Consider the following 21,984-nt stretch of genomic DNA (forward strand, 5'->3'; position numbering starts at 1 on the left):
ACTGTGTGTGTTCAGCGTTCATTCAGTCCTCGTGCTGAATGGATGTTCCCATGTCATTTAGTTGAAGACATCATTCTGGCTTCAGATACCATGGGTGGAGGAGCTCACGGATGGATGAGCCCACGGATGGAGGAGCCCATGAATGGAGGAGCCCATGAATTGAGGAGCCCACAGGAGATGTCCGTGGTCTGAGAGATGGGGTGGGGGTGTTCAGCCACAGGGACACCATGCAGACAGACACCTCTCCTTTCTCCCTTCTTGGTGGCAAGGTCACAGCTGAACTCACAAGCAGCTGCACGGCCATTCTGACGGCATGAGCTGGGTTCCCAGGGCAGAGCGCTCTCAGAGCTGAGCCCCAGGATGGTGTTTTCCAGGAGGATTTGCTGGGGATTTATTGGATCCAGTGTTTGATCCATGCTCGGGGAAGTTCTTGGGGAGAGGAACCGGAGAAAATAGCGCGGTGTTGTCCCCTTGTATGAACACAATGTGGTGGAGCTGTGACTGGGGTGTAGGACAGGGCATTTGTCTTGCTGCAACGTCCTGCATGCAGGTCAGGACACTGCTGTGTCCCCCCCATCTGCTCCCCGTGAGGCTTGGCTTTATCCTTCACTTTGACTTTACACTGAGGTCAGATGGAGGTCACCTTCTCCTCTTACCCTGCATATTGTATGTGGTCTCTTGGCCAGCATGTGGGGTGTCCCTGGGCAGGAGGCCTTCCAGGTCCTGGTGTACAGGCTGACCTGGATGGACAGGGCCCCGTTCATGGGCTCTGGGGCTGGTCTGCGCAGTGGGGGGCTGACTGGCAGCTTTACAACTTAAAGGGAGGGGGACGTCTCCGTGTGAGAGGCGACTCAGGAAGGGGCCTCAGCAATCCCATGGCTCAGCTCATGGGGTAGGATCTACCTGCAGTGTGGAAGCACTTCTGAAGCAGAAGGTTAGGGACAGCATCCAGTGGGCTCCTGATGCGCTAAGGCAGTGGTCCCCAACCTTTTTGGCACCAGGATGGGTTTCATGAAAGACAATTTTTCCACGGACTCGGGGGGGGGGCAAGGAGGATAGTTCAATTTCACCCACCACTCACCTTCTGCTGTGCGGCCTGGTCCCCTGGTCTGGGGGTTGGGGCATCCATTAAGGCATCCCATTAAGGAAGCCAGGCTGTTGACACAAACACCTGGACGGTCATAGGCACTACCAGGATAGTCTCTCCTCTTCTTTCTTGATTTCCCTGTTCCAGGACTTGGTGTAACCTACACCCAGTAAGGCAGAGGAAGTGTGTTGGAGTGTGTATATACACACGTGTACATGCTATTATATGTATATAAATGTATATTGTGCATGTGTACACACATGTACATGTATGACTGTATATGTCTGTGGACATCTGTGATTATGTATATGCATGGGTGTGTGTGTGGACACATGCCTATGTATGATCACATGTCTAGGTATGCATGTGTGATGTGTACAGTGCACACCTAAGCATTATGTGTGTGAACACCTGTGTACACGTGTGGCTGTACATGCACATGCATGTGTATGTATGCATGGATCACACATGTGGTTGGATGGATATGTAAGCATGTGTGTGTGTTGCATATATGCTACACATATATATAAGCATATGTGTATGGGGCCTCAGCGCATATGTAAACATGTGTATGTGTGTTGAATATATGCTCCATGTATATGTAAGCATGTGTGTACGGGGTTCAATGTATATGTAAGCATTGTATGTATGTTGCATGTATATGTAAACGTGTATGGGGCCTCAGTGTCCATATGTGGACATGCATATACATGTATGCAAGTATGTGTATGCTTATGTAGCCATGTGTGTGGACCTGTGTTTGATTGTGTGCATATGTGCATGTGTGTGCACAAGTTTAAATTCAGTAATCACTGTGGGAAGCTTGACTGAAGCAGTTTGGTGAGGCAGGTATTCAGCATGCAGCAGACAGAAGGTGCTGTTCAGAGCACGGCCTCACCGATGGGGAGAGCAGATGATAAAACGCCAGTCCAGGAGGACACGCAGGCTGAAGGCATCTTATTTAAACACCTGCTAAGTTTGGGTTGTAGTTTAGCCTAAGCTGTGGTGTGCACTGGCTTTAGCAACATTAACATGATAAACAAAACTAAGAAGAGATGCGGGACCCAATGTCCCTCTCTGGTACAGAACTGAACTCAAGAAGAGATGGAACATTTCACAGCCCCAAAATGAATTATTCAAAGAAGTAATATTCTGGAGTTTACCAGGGGGAACAGATGCTCCAAGGAAACTGAAACAACACACAAAGGAAATGTCCAGAGAGCTCAGACTATGCCGATGGCCCCAAAAGTCAGTTCTTAGAGCAGATGCTATCAGGAGGACAGAGACGGAACCCACAGCTCTGGGGAGCACTGAGGGGTCTAAACGCACGTGGGGAGGGGGTGTCTGGACTGTGAACTAGATGGGGCTGGGTCTCCCCTTGTGGGAGCTGGTCCACCCAGAACATCCTCAGTGCTTGTCCCTAAAACAGAAGCAGTAGAAGAGGGACCGGAGATGGGGCCCATCATTCCCTGAGACAGGGATCCTGAAACGTGCTGAGTAAACAGGCTCCTTGTCCTATCTGCCCATTGTGATGTGGAATCCCCACCCCTGGAAACAGGGTCAAGCCTGTGGTTGTCTGTGTCCCACATGGATTTCTTGGCTCACACTGCCTGCAGCCTAAACGAGCCACCTCCAGTCCCGTGTCCCCGAGCACAGCCACCAATGTCCCCCTAGCAACTCACAAGGAGGACACGCATGTCCCCACGCTCTGGGTGCTAAGCTGACATCTAATGCTGAATTACATGGAGGCACTCAACAAGTCACTCGGGCCATCGCTCTAAGACACATGGGTGAGGAGAGCACAGCGTCCTTGTCTCACGTGGGCACCCGGGAGATTCCTAAAGCAGCCCAGGATACCCAACTCCACCAAAAAAAAGCTCAGACCCATTTCTTTATAAGAATATATTATTTAAAAGACAGTTTAAAAATAAAAATTCTGTACAGCTTGTGAAGTCCTGTTTTTTTGTATCAGTGAACAAAATGGTTCTTAGAAAATGCTCTCGTGGTGGCAGGCACTCAGGACCACTTTTTCCTGCACGGACGATCCTGTGAAGCTTGGCCGGCCGGGTCCAGAGCAGTAGTCTGCAGCTCTCTGCTTTCTTCAGGCACAGTCTGCTTAGAAAAGGGAAAAGATGCTGGTTTGTGTTGGTGGGATCAAAAATGCTCTGGCAACATCACAAATGTCATGGCATCACACACAGTGAGCAATTTTTCTGTATCAGAATTCTCTGGTCGTTGAACAGCTAAAATGAGAAGAATGGGATTATTACCTCTAGTTTAGAGATTGGGGTTCTGCGGCTCAGAGAGGTCGAGATGCCTGTGGGTGTCACTCAGCTTGTAATGAGCAAAGCCTGGACTCACATGGTATGACCAGACCCCATGGAGACTGAATGAACTGGTTTGCCTTCTGCCTGGACTGAATGAATAGCCAGGATTCACAAGTGCAGAGGATGTGCTTGTAGTGACATAAGCAAAGACTTCATTTCTGAGAAGCTTTGAAAAATGTTTTCTCTTATAAGTGGTACCTATGCTAATCAGGATGAGATAGTTGGATGGCATCACCGACTCGATGGACATGAGTTTGCGCAAGCTCCAGGAGCTGGTGATGGACAGGGAAGCCTGGCGTGCTGCAGTCCATGGGGTCGCAAAGAGTCAGACACGACTGAGCGACTAAACTGACTGATGCTAATCATCGATCATTTTCTGTTAACCAAGGCATGACCCCTTCTTTCAGAGCCTATTTGTAAAGATTATATGCTAGGAGGAGACGTTCCATTTAAAAACATTTGTACATACAGATTTCTTCCCTTCCTTCCCTTCCTCCGTCCTTCCCAGCTTTTCACACTGTCCCCATTTCAGTCTGAAAACTAGTTAATCCTAAAGGCAATCAACCCTGAATATTCATGGGAAGGACTGATGCTGAAGCTGAAGCTCCAGTACTTTGGCCACCTGATGTGAAGAGCCAACTCACTGATGCTGGGTAAGATTGAAGGCAGGAGGAGAAGGGGATGACAGAGGATGAGATGGTTGGATGGCATCACCAACTCAATGGACGTGAGTTTGAGCAAGCTCCGGGAGACAGTAAAGGACAGGGAAGCCAGGTCTGCTGCAGCCCACGAGGTCGCATAGACCTGGACACAACTGAGTGACTGAACAACAACTGAGACATCATTCAGGGCAGCGTTACCTTCACTCTGTTTCCCGAAGTCTCTGCTTTTCTCTCTTGACGTGGCGCTCCCAGACGTCAGGCTCTCAGCCTTCTGCTATGACCAGGACAGAGCACATAGTGGGTGACAGACAGTGAGTGAGTGACTGCTTGCCTGCTCAAAAGCTTCCTGGGACAGGAGGTGCTAAGACATGTGAGGGGACGTGCTCCCGGGGGCACTTCCCAGACACAGCTCTGCACGGTCTAGCTTCCCGGCCGTTGGAGGCCTCACCACGTGGCCTCCATTCGGTCTTAGACAGTGAGCTCATGCTGGCTGCAGAGGCAGCCCCAGAGCACTGGCCGTGGTGGATGCTGAGTCCATGGTCCTGTCACCTCTTTTGTGGGTCAGCTCTTTCTGGGGGCAGGAGGGGGCCGTGCAGGGTCTTAGTGGCCTTCTGGGCAGGCAGCCTGGGACCTGGAGACTGAGGTCTTTGCAGTGATGGCTCGAGGCTGGACCACGGGGGCCAGGCCCTCCTGTCAGAGGGTGCAGCTGGGGGACGCCACCTCTAACATCTGTTCTCTGCAGCATGTACTCTTAGGCTTTTGGGGTTTTGTGACTTCCTGGGAGGAAAATCTGACTTGAGAAATCAATCGGTTGCTGGCTGGGATTGCCCATTGACCCGAAAGCACCATGGTGCATCTGGCATCATACACAAAGGAGGTTGAGAGGGTCAAGAGCCACCCGGAGGCTCAGCAAGGCATGGTGGGAGTTCCTGGCTGGAAGGCAGGGTGGGGGCCCTGCCTGCAGCAAGTATGAAGAACAAACGGCATGGGAGGGGGCCCTGGGGTGTGGGCGGGGGGTGCCAGGCAAGGCCCAATGGGAACAAGCCCGCAGCAGCAGGGAGGTGGCTCCCACCACACTGGGCACCCGAGAGAGGGGGGGAGGGAGGGGGGAGGGAGGGGAGGCCACACTTGGGTGACTGGACGTCACGGGGCAGGTCCCGGGGGTCCCAAGTGGCAGGGGGCCCTGAAGCAGGCCTGCACCCTCTGGGGTCCTGCCGGGGTCAGACCGGCTCTTGGGGCTTCTCTGAAAGCCTCCACCCCAGCTCTGAGCCTCCCTGAAACACAGGACCAACCCCAATAGCCAACTAGAGCCAGATCGGGTCTTTTGATCCTCCTCAAGGTGCCACCAGAGTCCCACGGCTGGGTGTGGTGGTGGCTTTTCCAGGGAGTCTCTTCCATGGCCTTGCTTCTGAAAAAAGTCAGCCCTGGGAGGAGGGGAGGGACCTGCATGGGGCCAGAAACCCGCTCTGAGGGGACGTGGGTGGCAGAGGCTGTGATGTCCTCGAACCCCCGTGGGCGACCACGACCGCAGTGGACAAACTCCCCCCAAGGCTCTGTGCCTCCCATCTGTGAGCCCCCTGAGGACAGAACACCTCTGCATTGCGCCTGGCGTCTCTGTGGGATGGACGGATGAGCTCTGTTGGAGGCCCCCTGGGTGGTGTGGCCGGGCGGGGTGGGGGGCCCGTGGACCCCAGCTCCTCACAGAGGTGACTCACCTCCCTAACGGCATCGTCCATCTGCTTCAGCTCCTCGTAGCGATCTCGGGACTCCCATAGCGGCTGCAGCATGAGCTCCTCAACCACGGGGAAGAGCTGTGAGAGAAAAGGAGGCTGTCAACAGGCCGTCATCCTCGCGGGAGTGCATCGCGGGAAACCAGCCGCCCGGGAGGCGCGCTCCCGTCCAGGGTCACGGCTGGGGCAGAACCCACGGTGCTCGAGGGGCTGCTGGCTGCTCAATGGCTCCTGGGAGCCTGCGGGGACAGAGCTGTCAGGGACGGAGCGCCCCACCTGCCTGTTCTGAGTCCCACGCTGTGTCCTGCTCTCATACTTTCCACGAGGACCTGGCAGAAGCCACTCCCTCCTTCTGCCTCCCAGAACCCCGACATCCCACCGCGGACTCTCATCTCCCAAATGCCAACCTCGCCAACCTCACCCAGCAGACTCTGGGCAGCCACGGGTGGGTGGAGTGAAGGCACACCGCACGTGGCCCGGGACCCCCTCTGCCTGCACCACGCTGGGGCCTGGCCCTGCCTGCGGCTCTGCCTCCCGCCTGCAGCACCCACCGCCCCGGGTCCACCTGGTGAGCATGCTTTGTCTTTGAGACTCAGCTCTGAGGGGGCTGCCTCTCCCTCTGAGGACCCTCCCTCCCAGTCCCAGGAGGCACAGTCCCTGATTCCCTGCCCCACGGGGCCCTGTGCACACAGCCCCCAGCCCCAACCTGCTCCTGCAAGAGAGGAGGGCAGGCCCACCATCCCTCTGCTGGCCTTCACCTGCCGCCTGTGGGGTAAGGGTGCTGTGGGACTCGAGGAAGGGTGTGCTGAGGTAGTTCTGGAAGGTTGCTGAGAACAGCATGGGGGGCCCAGGCCAAGGCAGGCTGGGCTCAGAGGTGGAGGCTTGAAGAAGGTGGGACCAGGAGCCACGGGCCTCTCCGGTAAGGCAGAAGTGCCCAAGAGGATGGGCGACTGCCCAATAAGGCAGGTGGTTTGCCCTGTGCTGGGGGCCATGGGAGCCATGGAAGGTTCAGGAGAGAGGCAGAGACTGTCTCCTGACTGAGGATTAATGTGGTGATCGCTGTGGGCTGTGGGGGTGGGGGAGACGGGGGCAGGCAGGTTAGAAGGTTCTTCTGAAGGCAGAGATGCCAGGCGCTGACAAGGCCCTGCTAGTGCCCTGGGAGGGGGCTGGGGTGGCTCCAGAGACATGGTGGAGGAGGGGCAGGCCCAGGAAGGGGCAGTGAGAGGCGCCGTGGTTTTGCGGCTGGGTCACCGCTTGGGCTGGGGGTGGGCACGGAGGCCAGGAGGGGTGGGGGGCGGTCTGTTTGAACATGCGGGTGTTAGGTGTGGTGGGCTTCGGGTGAGCGTCAGGTAGGCAGCTACTGCTCGTGTGTGTGTGTTTGAGTGTGTGTCCGTGTGAGTGTGTCTGTGTGTCCATGGAGTGTGTGTCTGTGTGTGTCCATGTGCTTGTGTGTCCGTGGGAGTGTGTGTGTGTGTGTTCATGGGAGTGTGTGTCTCTGTGTGGGTCATGTGAGTGTATGCTGTGTGTCTGTGTGTGTCCATGTGAGTGTGTGTCTGTGAGTCTGTCCGTGTGTGTGTGTCCATGTGAGTGCACACGTGTACCTCTCCCTGCTGGGTCACCCGCTTGCGGATGTGGTCACTCACCTTGGTCACCGTCTCAAACATCGGGATCAGGACGAACTTGATGAAGCCGATTTGGGCTGTGGCTTTGGTCACTTTGTCCCGGTCCATGAATGGGGCCACGGGGAGGCCCTCTGACTTCTCACGGTCACTCTGCAGGGAAGGTACCGAACATGATGTTAAAGAAAGAAACACTCGTGGAATCTGGGCGCTTCAAGGATCACTGCTCTCAGAGGAAGAGAAAAACAGCTAACATGGTAGCAGAATCACCCGCATCACACATGGTAGTGACCACGTGGGAGATGAGGACGCTGTAAGTGCTAACCAGGGGCCCCCTGGGCCTGCACGGTTGTGTCCAGGGGAGGAGAGGACGTCTCCAGGCCCTGCTGGCTGCTCAGCAGCAGAGCAGCTTGTAGACCAGCACCCCCCACCCTGCGACCCCTCATCCCAGCCCCAGACTCTTCAAGCTGCTCTAGCGAGAGGCTTATTGCCCCTTCTGACATTTTCCGTCTTAGGCTGGCTGTGCTTCCTGTCCCAGAGTGTCTCCAGCCATAACTGTTTGGTCTCATGCACCCAGGGGCTCCAGTCCCTGCAGGAGGCCCCCATCGGGTGGGGGGAGTTAATCAGTGATAACAGGGGTGCTAACGTGGTTGACAGTTTGACATTAGCTTTTCCTGTCTGTCCCTGTCTTACGTGTCTCAAATTACAACCCCATGTGTTTCTGGCGTGCCCCTGCTGTGAAGGCTTCTAGAAGCTGTGAAACTGGCCACCTCTGTGCCTCTGTCACATTTCAAACAGGAACCCAGTTAAGGGGCTAAAGAGCCCCAGGAGGTGTGGCCTGTGCGACAGTCTTACCTGCATGAAATATTCCTCCAACAAACAGTCCACCCACGGTTCTGCCACCTCCATGGGGCGGACCTCGTTGGAGATGTCACAGCATTTGATCAGTATCATCTTCAGCTGAAAGAAGAGATCTGGACTCAGCCATGCAGCATGGGATATACCTCGCAGGGCTCTGGGTCTGGGCTTGCCATCACAGGCTGGCAGGGAGGAGGTGGGAGATTCAGGTGGAGAGGAACCCGAATTTGCTGTAGCCCCTCCCCCCAACAAGGGCACACTTCCCACTGCAAGGGGAGGAGAACGGGGCATCACCACACCCCCAAGGATCAGACTCCTTCCTGGAGGGGCTTGAGTAGCAGGAAAGCGCCTTTAACACGTGGACATTTTGTCTTATGAACCACATATTGCAAAGCTCAGAAGTATCTCTTTGACGTTGACGATACATAAAAAATATAGACAGATAGCGCTGTCAGGAGGCAGAGGTTTAAACGGTAATGAGAAGAAACACAATGGGCCCCCTGAGCACTGAAGAAGTGCGTTAGAAACATAGGGTGAAGTGGACCCTCACATAGCAGCAGGGAGCGTGCCCACCAGCCTCGGTGAGAGGGACAGAGTAAAGGGAAAAGTAGGTGATTAAACAGTTAATTCCCAGGCAGCTCAAGTGCTAAAGAATCCACCTGCCAATGCAGGAGATGTAAGAGGCACGGGTTTGATTACTGGGTTGGGAAGATCTGCTGGAGAAGGAAATGACAACCCACTCCAGCATGCCTGGAGAATCCCATGGACAGGGGAGCCTGGCGGGCTACGGTCCATGGGGTCGCAGAGTCAGGTATGACTGAACACGCACATGCGCGTGCACACACACACACACACACACACACACTCTAACGGATTATACGTAGAGAAAAAAATATGCGAGACCCTTGTAAGTTAATGATCACTCAAGAAAGTGAGTTTTCTTAACCACAAAACCAAGCAGGCTTGCTTAGCAAGAAAACCGTGTGACAGAAGCATAGGGACATACCCTCAAACAATAAAACAACGGTGGCATGCGACCCACATCCTGCCCAGAGAGTTCAGTAAGTTAATGACTCCTAGGACATACTCTGCACACATAAGAGACAATAATTTATGGAAAGGGGACATCTCAAAGTGAAAGACCCTCATTGTACTGTGACCTGAAATCATTTTTCTGTAGTGCCATGACAGTCCTGGCTTAAGCATGCAGGGACAAGAAAACTCCCCCCACCCCATCTGACATGGAGGAGGAGCTCATGATGGAAGCATGATGTCTACTCAAGAACGAGGAAGAAGGTGGTCTTTTCTGCTCTCCCTACTTTTCCTTTGATTATAGAACCAAGCTCACCAAGTTCTCAGGGAGTGGCATGCTCTCACCCACCCACTTGTAAGCCTCACAAGCATCTTGTTCTAATCTCTTATCTATAACTTTGCCTCTCATTGAATTCTTTCTGTGCTGAGACATAAAGGACCAAAGCTACTTGGAGCCCCCAGAAACACCACCTGGGGTTTCATCAGCACCCCATGGTCTGCACACCACAGGGGAGGCAGGGGTGGGAACCATACCTGCTGGTTGAAGCGGGTATGGTGGGTCTGTGGAGAGCACAGTCATACCAACATCAAGGCGGCCCTGGATTCTGCCCTCTGTTCCCAAGCCTGGCACTCCCCTGCGTTGGCCGGGCCTCTGCATTTGGGGCTGCCTTCGCCCACTTATCACATTCAAATCCGAAGGAGATGAAAGGATGGGAAAGGAATTCCTTTAACCAGGAGAGGGGGTCCTACTAGGGGCTGGGGGGCTTTCCCTGCTAAGCGCTGGGACTTTGAAAATTGGTGTTACTGATACCTCACTCCAGGTGAGGGTATGCATTTTCCTTTGGTTTCTTGGTTCCCAGTCTGAGCTGGGGGGTGGGGCTCACCTGCTAGGCCCCCAGAGAAGGAAAAAGAGCCCACTCACAAGGGTCACATGCTCCTTGTTGCTGTAGTCAAAATTCTCCATTTTCTCTTTGAAAGAGTCCATGATTTCCGCATGCCTCGCCATGTCAGTGGCCAAGATTAACGTGATCATTCCCTGAGAAGTGAAGGCAAAGAGTTAACACAGGGCGTGATGCCAATAATTACGCAGTGAGCAACCACGGTATGCGGAGCCCTCTGCTCAAGCCACTTCATTCAGGCCTCATGCCAGTGCCGGGGCGGGTATTGGCCTCGTTTTTATAAAGAAACTGAGACCCGGAGAGGCTAAGGAGCTTGCCCAGGTCACAGCTGGTGAGTGGGAGGCTGGGGTTTGAGCGCAAGGGTGCCTGATGCAGGCTCCGTCCCCAGAGCAGGCTGCGAGTCCAGGCCCACGAGGAGCATTCACCTGCAGAGAAGAGGCTCAGCGTGGCTCCTTGTGAAGTCCACCCGGTTTTAGCCAAGGACAAATGTTTCCTGCCAGTTCACTAATCTAGATATACGGTTTGCTCCTCCTAGATCTTGTTGCTGGGGGTCAATGACCCATTTTCCAAGACCATTTTCTTCTTATCATCTAATCTGTATGTTAGGGCTTCCCTTGTAGCTCAGTCGGTAAAGAATCTGCCTGCAGTGCAGGAGACCGGGGTTTGATCCCTGGGTTGGGAAGATCCCTTGGAGAAGGAAATGGCAACCCATGTCAACATCCTTGCCTGGAAAATCTCATGGCCAGAGGAGCCTGGTGGGCTGCAGTCCATGGGGTCGCAAAGAGTCGGGCATGACTGAGCGACTAACTTAAATCTGTATGTGACTGTATGTGCATATCTTGCTTGGGAACAAAGTCTGATGATAAATAATAGCATTCTTCTATGAACAAATTTGTAAGCAAAAATGAAATGTTTTTAATACAAACATTTTATGATCTTGTTAACCAAATGTTGGTTTAGTAGAAGTAATGTAATTTGAAACCATGACCATCCATCAACCTACTCATCCACCCATTAATTATCTGTCTACCCATCCATCCACTTGTTCACTCATCCATCCAACCATCCACTTGTTCATCCATCCATCCAACCATCCACTTGTTCATTCTTCCAACATCCATTCACTTGTTCACTTATTTATCATCCATCTATCCATCCAAGTGTCCATCTATCCATCCATCCCTCTATCCATCCAACTATCCATCCATCCATGCATCTCTCCATACATCCATCAACCTACTCATCTACCCATTAATTTATCTGTCTACCCATCCATGCACTTGTTCACTCATCCATCCACTCATTCACTTATCCATCCATTCATTCATCCATCTACCCACTCATTCACTCATCCATCCACCCATTCACTTATTCACTTATCTATCTGTCCATCCATTCATCCAACCATTCCACAAATATTTACAGAGCACACCTCTGTGCTGGGTATGATGTTCTACTTCTCCAAGAAAACAACACCAGAAACAGCAAATACAGAACTCAAATCAGTCAGGAGAGATAAAAAATGTACTTGGGGAGGGAGCATCACTGGCCTTCTGAATTGTGCCATTTCTCGGTAAGGATTTAATTGCTATTAGTGAAGGATCTACTCTCGTGATGAGTTATCCCTCAAGATATTCAAGGAAAAAACATTATTAAAAACTGGAACAATGGATTTTACCCCCAGAAAGCGTTAAAGTCAGTAAGATGTCTGGGGCAGGAGCAGCAGTGTGTCCCTGTGTGGGTGGCAGGAGGCAGGGCACGTCCCTGGGGGCGTGTCCCTGGGGCATGTCCCTGGGGCGTGTCTCCTCCTGCTCTGACTGCTCCTCCCACGAGGGGAGGGGGCCAGCTGCCTGGATGCTCTGGGCTGAGTTCCTGGCGGGGCTCCTCACCCAGCAGCCGTCAGGGGCGGCACACAGGAGGGCCCTTTCTTCAGGACTCGCCTCCTTACCTGCTTTACAGAAAGACTTGCTACAGCTAATAGAACAACACATAGCAGGTGCCTGCCATTTCTGTGGGTCCATACACGTGGAAGGGCGGCCAGAAAGCCTATAGATAAAGGGTGATAACTGCACCAGGTGACTCAACAAGGCCTGTGGTTAAGCCCTGGCTGAGCGCCGATTTCCTGGAAGCAGAAGGATGGGAACAGGCCTGCGGCTGTCTGCTAAGGTGAAGCTGTCGGTTCTCCAGGAGGAGGGGAGTGTGTCCTGCCTGGGGTTCTAGTGCGTCTTTATCAGGTGCTGCTGCTGCTAAGTCACTTCAGTGGTGTCCGACTCTGTGCGACCCCATCCCTGGGATTCTCCAGGCAAGAACACTGGAGTGGGTTGCCATTTCCTTCTCCAATGCATAAAAGTGAAAAGTGAAAGTGAAGTCACTCAGCCATGTCCGATCCCAGGCTCCTCCATCCATGGGATTTTCCAGGCATGAGTACTGGAGTGGGGCGCCATTGCCTTCTCCGTTATCAGGTGCAGGCCTCCCTTTGTCAGGGACTCCCAGCTGGGCCACCGAGACACGGGTGGACTTCCACATGGAGGACGTGGCTCCCACCTGTTTGAGTCCTTGGGCTGCCGTGCAAAGTGCCACACGCGGGGGGCAGAGCAGCAGGAAGGCATCCCCTCGTGACTCTGGAGGAACCAAGGTGCTCCCTCTGAAGGCTCCGGGGACGGCCCACTCCCTGCCTCTTGGTTCTGGCAGCCCTGGGGCTCTGCCTCCGCCATCACACAACCTCTCTGTCTCTCCTCTGCGTGTCTCTTATACGGACACTTGTCATTGGATTTAGGGTCCATGTGGATGATCTGAGCTAACCTCTAAAGATCCTAGTTTAATTATAGCTACAAAGATTTATTCTAAATAAGGTCACATTAGCAGCTCCTCGGGGGTCAGGAGGTGGACTTGACTATTTTTTTGGTCGGGGGAAGCTATCACTCAACCCACCTCACCCCTCCAGGATCACTCTGACATTGTCCCTCCTCTGAACACGCCAGAGGGTGGGGCACAGGGCTTTGTTCAGTGGGACCTGCTCTGTGTGTATGTGTGTATGTGTGTGTGTGCGTGCTAGGGGCCTGTGCTCAGAGGGACCTGCCATGTGTGTGTGTACGTATATGTGTGTGAGGGGTGTATGTATGACTTTGGTGACTTGGAAGCCTCTGTCTCTGGACAAGTGGCCGCCCCCATCCCCTGCCCCATGTGCCCCCAGGAGCAGAAAGGTCTCTTTTCTGAAGTGGGAGGTGAGGCTGGTTGGTCACGGGGTGGTGGGGGACAGGAGTGGGACCTAGGGGCAGTGGTCAGGGTTCTGTCGGGCTGGATGTCACAGATGTATCCGTCCAGGATCTGCTTCCTTGGGCGAGTGACCTTGCCTGTGTCAGCCTCAGTTTCCTGGGCTGCGAGATGAGAAAGGACGTATCTCAAAGGGTTAAATTAAATGGTAGTCGTGACCTGAAGGTCCATGGAACACTGCCCACGCAGGCCAAGTGCATACTTCTTCCTGGGGCGTCACCTGGCCTTGGAGAAGGTGTGGAAGGAGGGTCGGTCCCCCAGGATCCTTATGAGAGACTGGGAGCTCCTGGGAGCCTCAGGCACAGGAAGAGAGGGTGTCTCCTCTCTTGTGGGGCTCACTGTCCCCCAGGGACCCCCACTCCCCAGTGGGCGCGGCATCACCCCACACACCTGCCTGATTTGCTTGAAGCCCTCCGGTGACACGTTGGAGAAGATGTTGCACTCGGGCTGGTTGAGGATCTGGAAGGCCACGGCGCAGTGGTGGTTCTCCAGGGGCGAGATGTCATTGTAGCGGACAGCCAGCTCCGTGCGGGCATTGATCTGGTACCTGGGGTTGGAGAGCAGAGGGACCCTCGGGGACCTGCACTCAAATGCGGGTGGGGGCAGTGTCGCAGGGGCGTGCGTGCTGGTGTAGAGGCTGGAGGCGATGGGGCTGCTGGAGGGGACCCCACTCTGCTTGTGCCGGGAACTTACTCCTCCCGGCCCTCCCAGGTCTCAGCTGCCCCTCTGACTAGATACTCCCAAGTCGTTACAGTCCTAACGGTGGACACCACCAATGGGCCTCAGTCCTCCCTGAGGAGGTGCCCTCGAGGTGGCCAGGCCTTCACCAAGGAACCCTGCAGACACTGTAGGACGTGGGAGGAGGGCTAGATGTTGTGGGCATGGCCCGTGGCTTGTGCTCAGCACAGCATCTGAGTGTGAACTGAGGGGGTGGATGCCCACGAGGACACCTCCTCCTCCGGGCATGGATGTCCACACCCTGGAATCCACTCTGGTCCTGAGTAGCGATAGCATCTTTCCTGGACATGTTGAGCATCATCGCCCATATGGTAAAGTTCAACACACAAATACACAAATTCCACAGAACAACCAGTGTATCACTATGAACACAAACCAGCGCCACCTGACCTGGACTCTGGCAAGGACATGGGGTGGAACTCTGCCTTCGCCCCGAGGCAGGAGTGGATCAGTGTTCCAGCAAAGCCTGGCCCATCTTCCTGGCCCCACAGCCTGCCCTGGACCCTCCCTGCCTCCTCGCACCCACATCCCTGTTCTTGCTGTCACTGCCCTAGCTTCTCCCTCATTCCTGCTGGAAACAGGCTGGTGAGGCTGCCCTCAGGGGAGTAAGATCCAGAGACTGGGTGGAGATCCGCCCCTCCCGGTTCATGGGTGTGTGAACGTCCTTCCTTGCTGCAGGGGGAGGGGAGTTCTGCTGCTGCCAGGCCCTGCCGTGTAGACGCAGACCTGCAGCCAGGACTGCAAAGGGCTGAGGCAGCCCCATGGGGTCTGGGGACCTTTAGGCATCCTGCCGGGAAGGCCCAGTCCTGGACAAAGTCCTTGGCGGGAAGGCTGCGTCCTACAGAGGTGGGGTGGAGCTGGGGGCTCAGGAGCGCTTCGCTGACAGCTTCCGCTGGGAACTGGCAGGGGGTTGAGCTGAAAAGCTCACCTCTGACACCCAGAGGGCTCTTGACAAGCGAAAAGGACCGTGTACATACGTGTTGTTGTAGCCTGGATGATCCAAGTCATGGCAGATGGCCGCAGTCATTAGGACCAGGATGTCCATTTGCGAAAACTTCTCCTGGATCGGAGAGAGGATTTGGTGGGTGAGGAGCGGGCTGGCAGGGGGTGGGACAGTGACACAGGGGGATGAATCTCCCCCAGCTGTGGCCTGGTGGGGGGAGGACGCACCTCTCCCTGGGGTGGGGGGTGGGCATCCACTTGTTCATTGACAAACTGGAGGGGTGGTGCTTCTCCAGGTGGTGGAGGAGCTGCTGCCCCAAGCTCCCCTCCAGGTGGGATGTTCCCCAGACCCACCCTAAGCTCCCTGCAGGCAGGATGCCCCCCAGACCCTCCCTGAGCTCCCCACCAGGAGGGATGCCCCCAGACCCGCCCTGAGCTCCCCTCCGGGAGGGGCGCCCCCAGCCCACCTGCAGCCCGCAGAACCAGATCATGCTGTACATCATCTGGGCGACGCAGAAGCAGTGCCGGAAGTTGTGGAAAGGGTTGTTCCGGTAGTTGTCGTGCACGCACAGCTGCGGGAGGAGACGGTCCGCTCTGTGCCCACTGCCCACCCTCCCCAAGCTCCCCACACCTTCTTCCTGATGCCAACTCTCGACTCCCATCCGGTCCTCATCCAACTGCATTCCCGCTTCCTGGGGGTGAGGACGAGGGGCCCAGGGGTGTCCGAGGGCTACACAGGGGAAGGTGTCCCCAGGGGACCACAGTGGGGTGTGAAGCTGGGGGCAGGGCAAGGGGGCTGCGTGTGGGGTGCCAGGTCCCCAGCCACCACCAAACCTTCCACAGGTTTTTAAAAACACTATTTATTTGTTTGGCTGTGTTGGTAGGTGTAGCATGCAGGATCTAGTTCCCTGCCCAGATATGGAACCTGGATCTCCTGCACCGGGAGCAGAGTCATAGCCACTGGACCACCAGGGAAATCCCTTTCCAAAGCCTTCTAACATTTGGGCTGTGAGCTGCATTTTATTAAGAAGATCTGTTGATAAACACACACTCAGTCACACATGCACATCCCTCCCCGACATGCACACCTCACAGACACACACACAGATGCACTTACACATGGACCCATGCACAGACTCCCATGATGCAGGCAGCAGCACTCACGCACGAGCATACACACACACACTCCACACACACTGGCACGTGCATTTATACACCTGCATAGCACCCCCTCGCCCCCACACAAATGCTGCTTAGAACACGCTCTTCACCTGACTCTCCCTGGCTCCTACTGTTTTCCTGCTCACAGACAGAAGCTTAGGAGCAGAGAGTGCCTGGTGGGGGACGGGTCCCCACAGGACTCTCCCAGGAGTGTGGCCTTTGTCAGTAGGAAGCCCAGGCCCAAAGGGAGGTACCCACGGTGCATTCCCGGGAAATGCGATGGAACTGCGCTCAGGGGCCAGCAGGGCCTGACACTCACCAGCCACCTCTTGAGCGTGATGGGGTTGATGCTGAAGTCCCTGACCAGGCCCAGGTCATGGTACATGTGCTCCAGGCAGCTCAGCATCTGCGGGTGCAGGAGTATAAGGATTGTAAGCAGCATGGTGGGCCGGGCCCCAGGAGAGTCCTCCCCTCCCGGGGGGCCCCAGGACCAAAGCTTGTTGACTAGGAGGTTTTAGGACCCCCAGGAGGGGTGTGGGGGCTTTGAAAGAGCAGTCGAGGTTAGAAGTCAGTGGCATTGTCTACAGGAGGGACAGTGACCAGATGAAGTAACGCTATCCCCAAATGACCACTTTGGAAGTGACTTGACTTATTTATACACACACCCATCTCAGTGGGTCAGGATCCCGGCCTGAGGTTCTGAGAGACACCTTCAACTCCCGCAGACCCTGCACGAGCCCGAGGCTGGGAGATGGGGAGCGGAGGAGCAGTGTTGACAGATACTCATCCATCCCAAACCTGCCTCTTCGGGCCCCCAGGGACCCCACTGGGATGATGTACTTTCTTATGTATGAACCGAAGTGTCTGGAAGGCAAGCTTCCTTCTGGGGAGTACTCCCTCCCAAACTTAATTTCACTCAGCTGCCTTCTACAGAAATCCCCGTTCATCTTGATGTTGATTTTGCTTCTAGGCCCAGAGAGGATTTACTGTCACTGCTGAGATCTATTTAAATGCCACTCAGAACTTTGAAGCTTAATCAAGCCAAGAAGATTAAATGATCTTTAAAAAGTGAGAGCTTGACAAAGTGGCCTCTGCTTTCTGGGAGAAGAGCCCAGGGAGGTCTCAGAGTGGGGCTGACTTAGCATCACCTTAGCAGGACACCAGCCCCCGCCCCCCAGCTCCCCGCCCTGGGCCCCCCACCTGTGCCCCTTGGCCCCAGTGTCCACCCTGCCCTGGTGTCTGCACAGACTTCCTGTCTGCCCTGTTCACCAGGCAACCTTCTCTTCCCAAAAAGGGTGTGTTAAGGACCGAATCGTGACCCTCCAATCAAGCAGTTGAGGCCATGAGCACCCCCGTGACTACGTGTGGAGAGAGGACCGTTAGGGATTAATTGAGGTTATGCAGGATCACTAGGGCGGGCCCTAATCTGCGAGGACGGGTGTCCTTATGAGAAGAGGTCAGGACACAGACACACACAGAGGGGCGCCCATATGAGGACATGGGAGAAGACGGCTGTCAACACGCGGAGGAGAAAGGCCTCGGGAGGGACCAGCCCTGCCCACACCTGGATCTCAGAGGTCGAGCTTCCAGACTGTGAGAAAACAGTTTCTGTTTAACCCCCAAATCTGCGGCATTTGCTATGGCAGCCCCAGCAGACCTATTCAGGGAGTGCAGTTGAAAACCCACTTTTTCTTGTTACAAAATATATGAGAAACTGGAAACAACTGCAATTCAGGAGAAATTTTGCAAATCCAACCCTACAATGAAGGGTCAATGAGCTGGCCATGGAAGGAACACCTCTGGGAGCAAAGACTTGCATGGCATCACAAAGAACCCACTTGGGAAACTGGAAAACATCCCAGCCCTGCAGTGGGGGCCCGGGAGGATGTCCAGATGGAAAGTCCTTGAAGGGGCCACAAGCTGGTCTTCCTTGAGGGGACAGCCCAGACGCAGACTGGGTGCCAAGGTTTGGAAACCGGGGCTTTGAAGGAGCCCTTGACAGAGTGTGGGGAGCGCAGGGTCCTGGCATGAGGGTGGGAGAGCTGGTGTCCAGGTCATCCCAGCCTGGCTGGCAGCACTAGCGCCTAGTCAGGGTCTAGCCGTTCAGAGCTGCTGGTGCCCCCACTGTCCTGGACCAGAGGGGCTGTAGCTCTGACACCCCTGCTCCCCGCCACACCAGCCCATTCACGGCTGCAGGCAACCCCGCAGAGCCGAAATGTTTGCTGTGAAATCAGAGTCAGGAGGCGGAGGTGATCGGCAGACGAAACCATCTGGTGCCACTTATGTGGTGGCTTCGGAGCAGGAGGGACGCGTCTGTACATCTGCTCCCATGACGGCAGCTGTGGACGCTGTGGCGGGTCCTGGGCTTGCAGCTGGGTGATGATGAGTGTGGAGGACACGTGAGACGACTGGGAGGTCCCGCAGCCTTCAAGGCGGAGCTGGGCAGATGCAGTGCTGTGGGGAGCGCTCAGAGGCTGGCCCTCGAGAGAGGGGAGCAGCGTGAGGTCATCTCCCTGTCTGGTCTGTGATCAGAGGATGCTGGGCTGGGCCCTGGGTGATGCAGGGCGCACCACCCCTGCGTGGAGGGAGGGAGGTAGACCACCACCACCCGGGAGCTCTGATGTTCTCAGAGGGTGGCCAGATGCAGTGCTGGGGGCCACACGGGCTGCTGAAGCTTTCAGGTGTGTCCTTGTACATCTTTGCTGCTCATGCTCCAAAATTCATGGCACCCCCAGAGGCCAGGGCTCCTGTCTGTGAGCACTTCTGGTTTGCCACCTCGGGCAGGGAGACACTTTACAGAAGCACTGGAACCCTGTCCAGGCCCCCTGGGATCGTGGAGGTGTGCTGGTGAAACCCTGGGGCTAGATGACGACCACTCAGGCCAAGGAGACCTGCAGGGGGCTGCCTCCCTCCTCTTAGCCCTGCTCTGCCAGCACCTGCTCATACATCCCACAGGTGGAGTGATGAAGGCAGAGAGGCCGCCTCCCCATGGTGGATGCAGGGATCCTTCCACCTCTGACATGAAGGTGGAACATTCTCTCTCTGGCCACAAGCAGCCTGTGTTCTATTGAGACAGGAATGGCAGGGTTCTGCCATCAGGGACCCAGCTTTGCTCTTTTTCCCTGTGGGTTGAGGTCAAAACGACTACGGGGAGTGTGAGATGTGCTCGAAGCGGCACTTGCCCACCTGCTGGAAACAGGGGTGTGTGTTCCAAGCTCCCATGGGCCCACTTGCTCGTGGACAGGCCAGCAGGATTCCCTGTTCAGCAGGAGCTACTGGGACAAGAGGTCGTCACACTTCTCCTGGAACACCTGACTCCTCTCCTCCTGCCCTGCTCCCCTCCACCACGTCCGTCTTCGGTCAAGCACTGACCTGGCAGTGACACTTACAACAGCCCCTCCTCTCTGACCTCCCAGCTCCAGCCCTGCGTGCTGGTTGGTTGGACATTTTGGAGCACCCGTGCCATCCAGCTGCTCTTCTCAGGGTGGACCGGGTGGGGTGAAGGCAAGATCTGTGCTTTCCCGCCCCTCTTGCTGGGGCTTTTCTTATCCTAGGAGACCACGCGAGTGACAGTGGTTCATACAGGAGAGTTCAGGGTACACGATCCATTTCCCAGACCTGCAGGGAAGTCACTCTGCCACTCTTGTCCAAGAGCGTGAGCCTTTCTGCGCTCCTGCGTGACCGAAAACCTGGCGAGAATCCGCTGCTTTCGGTGGCCTGAGGTCTATGTGGCTTTGTGATTTCTTGGGGTTCAGAGAGAGGAGGGTGTATCTGACATTATTAGGTAATAGACTAAACAAAAAATAATCTCCATGACTGTGTTTTCTCAGCAAAAGGGAAATTTAAAAGAACTGTCGTGCTGTAGGAAGTTACTCTGAGCCCTTGAAGGCTTCCCTGGTGCCTCACACGGTAAAGAGTCCACCTGCCAATTCGGGAGACCCAGGTTCGATCCCTGGCTTGGGACAATACCCTGGACAGAGGAGCCTGGCAGGCTACAGTCCATCGGGTCACAGAGTCAGACACGATCGAGCAACAGAGCATGGATCCTCGAGTCCTCATGGCTCCCCAGGCCGACCACTCTCAGCGGGACCTCAAGTGGAAGCCCCCTCCTGAAATAATCCTGAAGCCCGGAGGCTCACTCCCATGGGGGCTCGGCAGCTGCTCCGGGGGATCAGGATGCAGCCCAGTGGGGGGGGTGTGGGGGCGTTTCTGAGCAGCCAGATCTGGTGTGAGGTCTTGCTGCTCACATGCTCCTTGGTTCTGGCTCAGGGCCTTCCCAAGCCCAGGGGGCAGTCTGGCTGCAAAACTGGGGAAGCAAGTCAAAAGGAAGAGAGGAGAGCGGACACGAGGGATGGGGATGCCTCCCGTCTGGTCCCTGAGGCTGGACCCCGTTCCGATGGTTCTTGTACTCACCTCATTGGGCTCCCAGAGCCAGACATCGAAGGTGGGCTTCCGCAGGGCGTCTATGGTCTCGGGGGACAGCAGGTACTGGAGGGACGGGGAGCAGTGTGAGCCGCGCCTTCTCCACATCCTGCCACCCCCTCTCAGGACACCTGGGTCCATTCTCAAGGCCACACCCACGAGAGTTCCGGAGGGGGCAGCTCCACAGGGATGGACACCCCACCAGTTGGGGCTGGGGCTGGGGGAGTGCCTCAGGACTGAGCGTGCAGGGCCCGAGGGGGCCTTCGGGGGAGACACAGTGTTCACCCCTGATCGTGGTGGTGGGCGTGTGACCGTGTCAGCCTGTCCCATTCGACAGTGCGCCACACCTGCAGAAGGTGAACCGTACTGCGTGCTAATGACATCCCGAGAAACCCGACTTTAAAAAATACAATAAAGTGAAATCAAGGGGAAAAAAAATTGGCATACATTCAAGTACTGGCTAAGAAGCTATTCTGAGGTTTGTTTTTGGAACCTGTCACTAGTTTAGCCGTGGGCTATATAACAGCACAGCTTGTGGGTTCTATGGAACACCGGAGTTTAGGTTAGGTTGTCAGAGGAAACAGAAGACTGTAGACACAAGACAGTCACAGTGTTTTGGAATTAAACCCAGTCATCTCCTAGGTCTTTCTGTTTGTGTTTTTTTTTTTTTTTATTTTTTATTTTTTTTAGCTTTCCAAAATCTTTTTTTCTTTTTTTTATTAGTTGGAGGCTAATTACTTCACAACTGTTTATGTTTTTAAAAGGAACCTCTGTGGAAGACGGGTGCCTTTTGTTCGGGACCCAGGCTGGGCCGCGTGACTCCCGGGGCAGGGTCCCAAGATGTGGGTCGTGTACTCCTGTGGGAAAGGGCACTTGGGTCCACGTGATGACCTCGGACAATATTCAGTGTATCCTTCACATCCGAGTCAGGGAGACCCCTGGCAGCCCTGGAAGGCTCTTTGCTGCTATGGGAATGGTGGCGGGTTGGGGGGTCAGCCTTGTGCACAGCCAGCAACCCCAGCCCCCCACCCCTATCTGGAGGATCTTGGTCCTGGCAAAGCCCAGATCTTAGTGGGCAAATATGTAAAACTCAGTTGGGCCAGGATCCTGCTCAGTCTCCAGCTGGAGGCATTGTGAGATGGAGGACCACCATCATGGGATCCATCTTTTGTAGCTGTTTGAAGACCCTCCCAATTCCCAGGGCATTGCCTGCTCTAACAACGGCCCCTCTCCT

At 55.1% G+C, this 21,984-nt stretch overlaps 1 protein-coding gene across 6 annotated transcripts in view; it reads right to left on the reverse strand.

Annotated features, from left to right (window-relative positions):
- Positions 1 to 2,974: 2,974 nt before the first annotated feature.
- Positions 2,975 to 21,984, reverse strand: part of PDE9A (phosphodiesterase 9A) — a 106,243-nt gene continuing 87,233 nt past the window's right edge. For 3 of the 6 annotated variants that reach the window (XM_043874724.1, XM_043874729.1, XM_043874728.1), the window contains 11 exons: positions 20,742 to 20,816; positions 16,648 to 16,734; positions 15,635 to 15,739; positions 15,203 to 15,285; positions 13,878 to 14,034; positions 10,238 to 10,351; positions 8,281 to 8,385; positions 7,450 to 7,578; positions 5,792 to 5,887; positions 4,275 to 4,350; positions 2,975 to 3,202 (listed from right to left, as the gene is read on the reverse strand). In XM_043874724.1, the coding sequence (XP_043730659.1) occupies positions 3,189 to 3,202; positions 4,275 to 4,350; positions 5,792 to 5,887; positions 7,450 to 7,578; positions 8,281 to 8,385; positions 10,238 to 10,351; positions 13,878 to 14,034; positions 15,203 to 15,285; positions 15,635 to 15,739; positions 16,648 to 16,734; positions 20,742 to 20,816 (1,041 nt within the window). In that variant the 3' untranslated portion in view covers positions 2,975 to 3,188. The remainder of the gene's footprint in view (positions 3,203 to 4,274; positions 4,351 to 5,791; positions 5,888 to 7,449; positions 7,579 to 8,280; positions 8,386 to 10,237; positions 10,352 to 13,877; positions 14,035 to 15,202; positions 15,286 to 15,634; positions 15,740 to 16,647; positions 16,735 to 20,741; positions 20,817 to 21,984) is intronic. The other 3 variants (XM_043874725.1, XM_043874726.1, XM_043874727.1) reach the window with 3 other exon arrangements.

Source organism: Cervus elaphus, chromosome 19 (assembly GCF_910594005.1).
Source record: "Cervus elaphus chromosome 19, mCerEla1.1, whole genome shotgun sequence".
NCBI classification, from domain to species: Eukaryota; Metazoa; Chordata; class Mammalia; order Artiodactyla; family Cervidae; genus Cervus; species Cervus elaphus.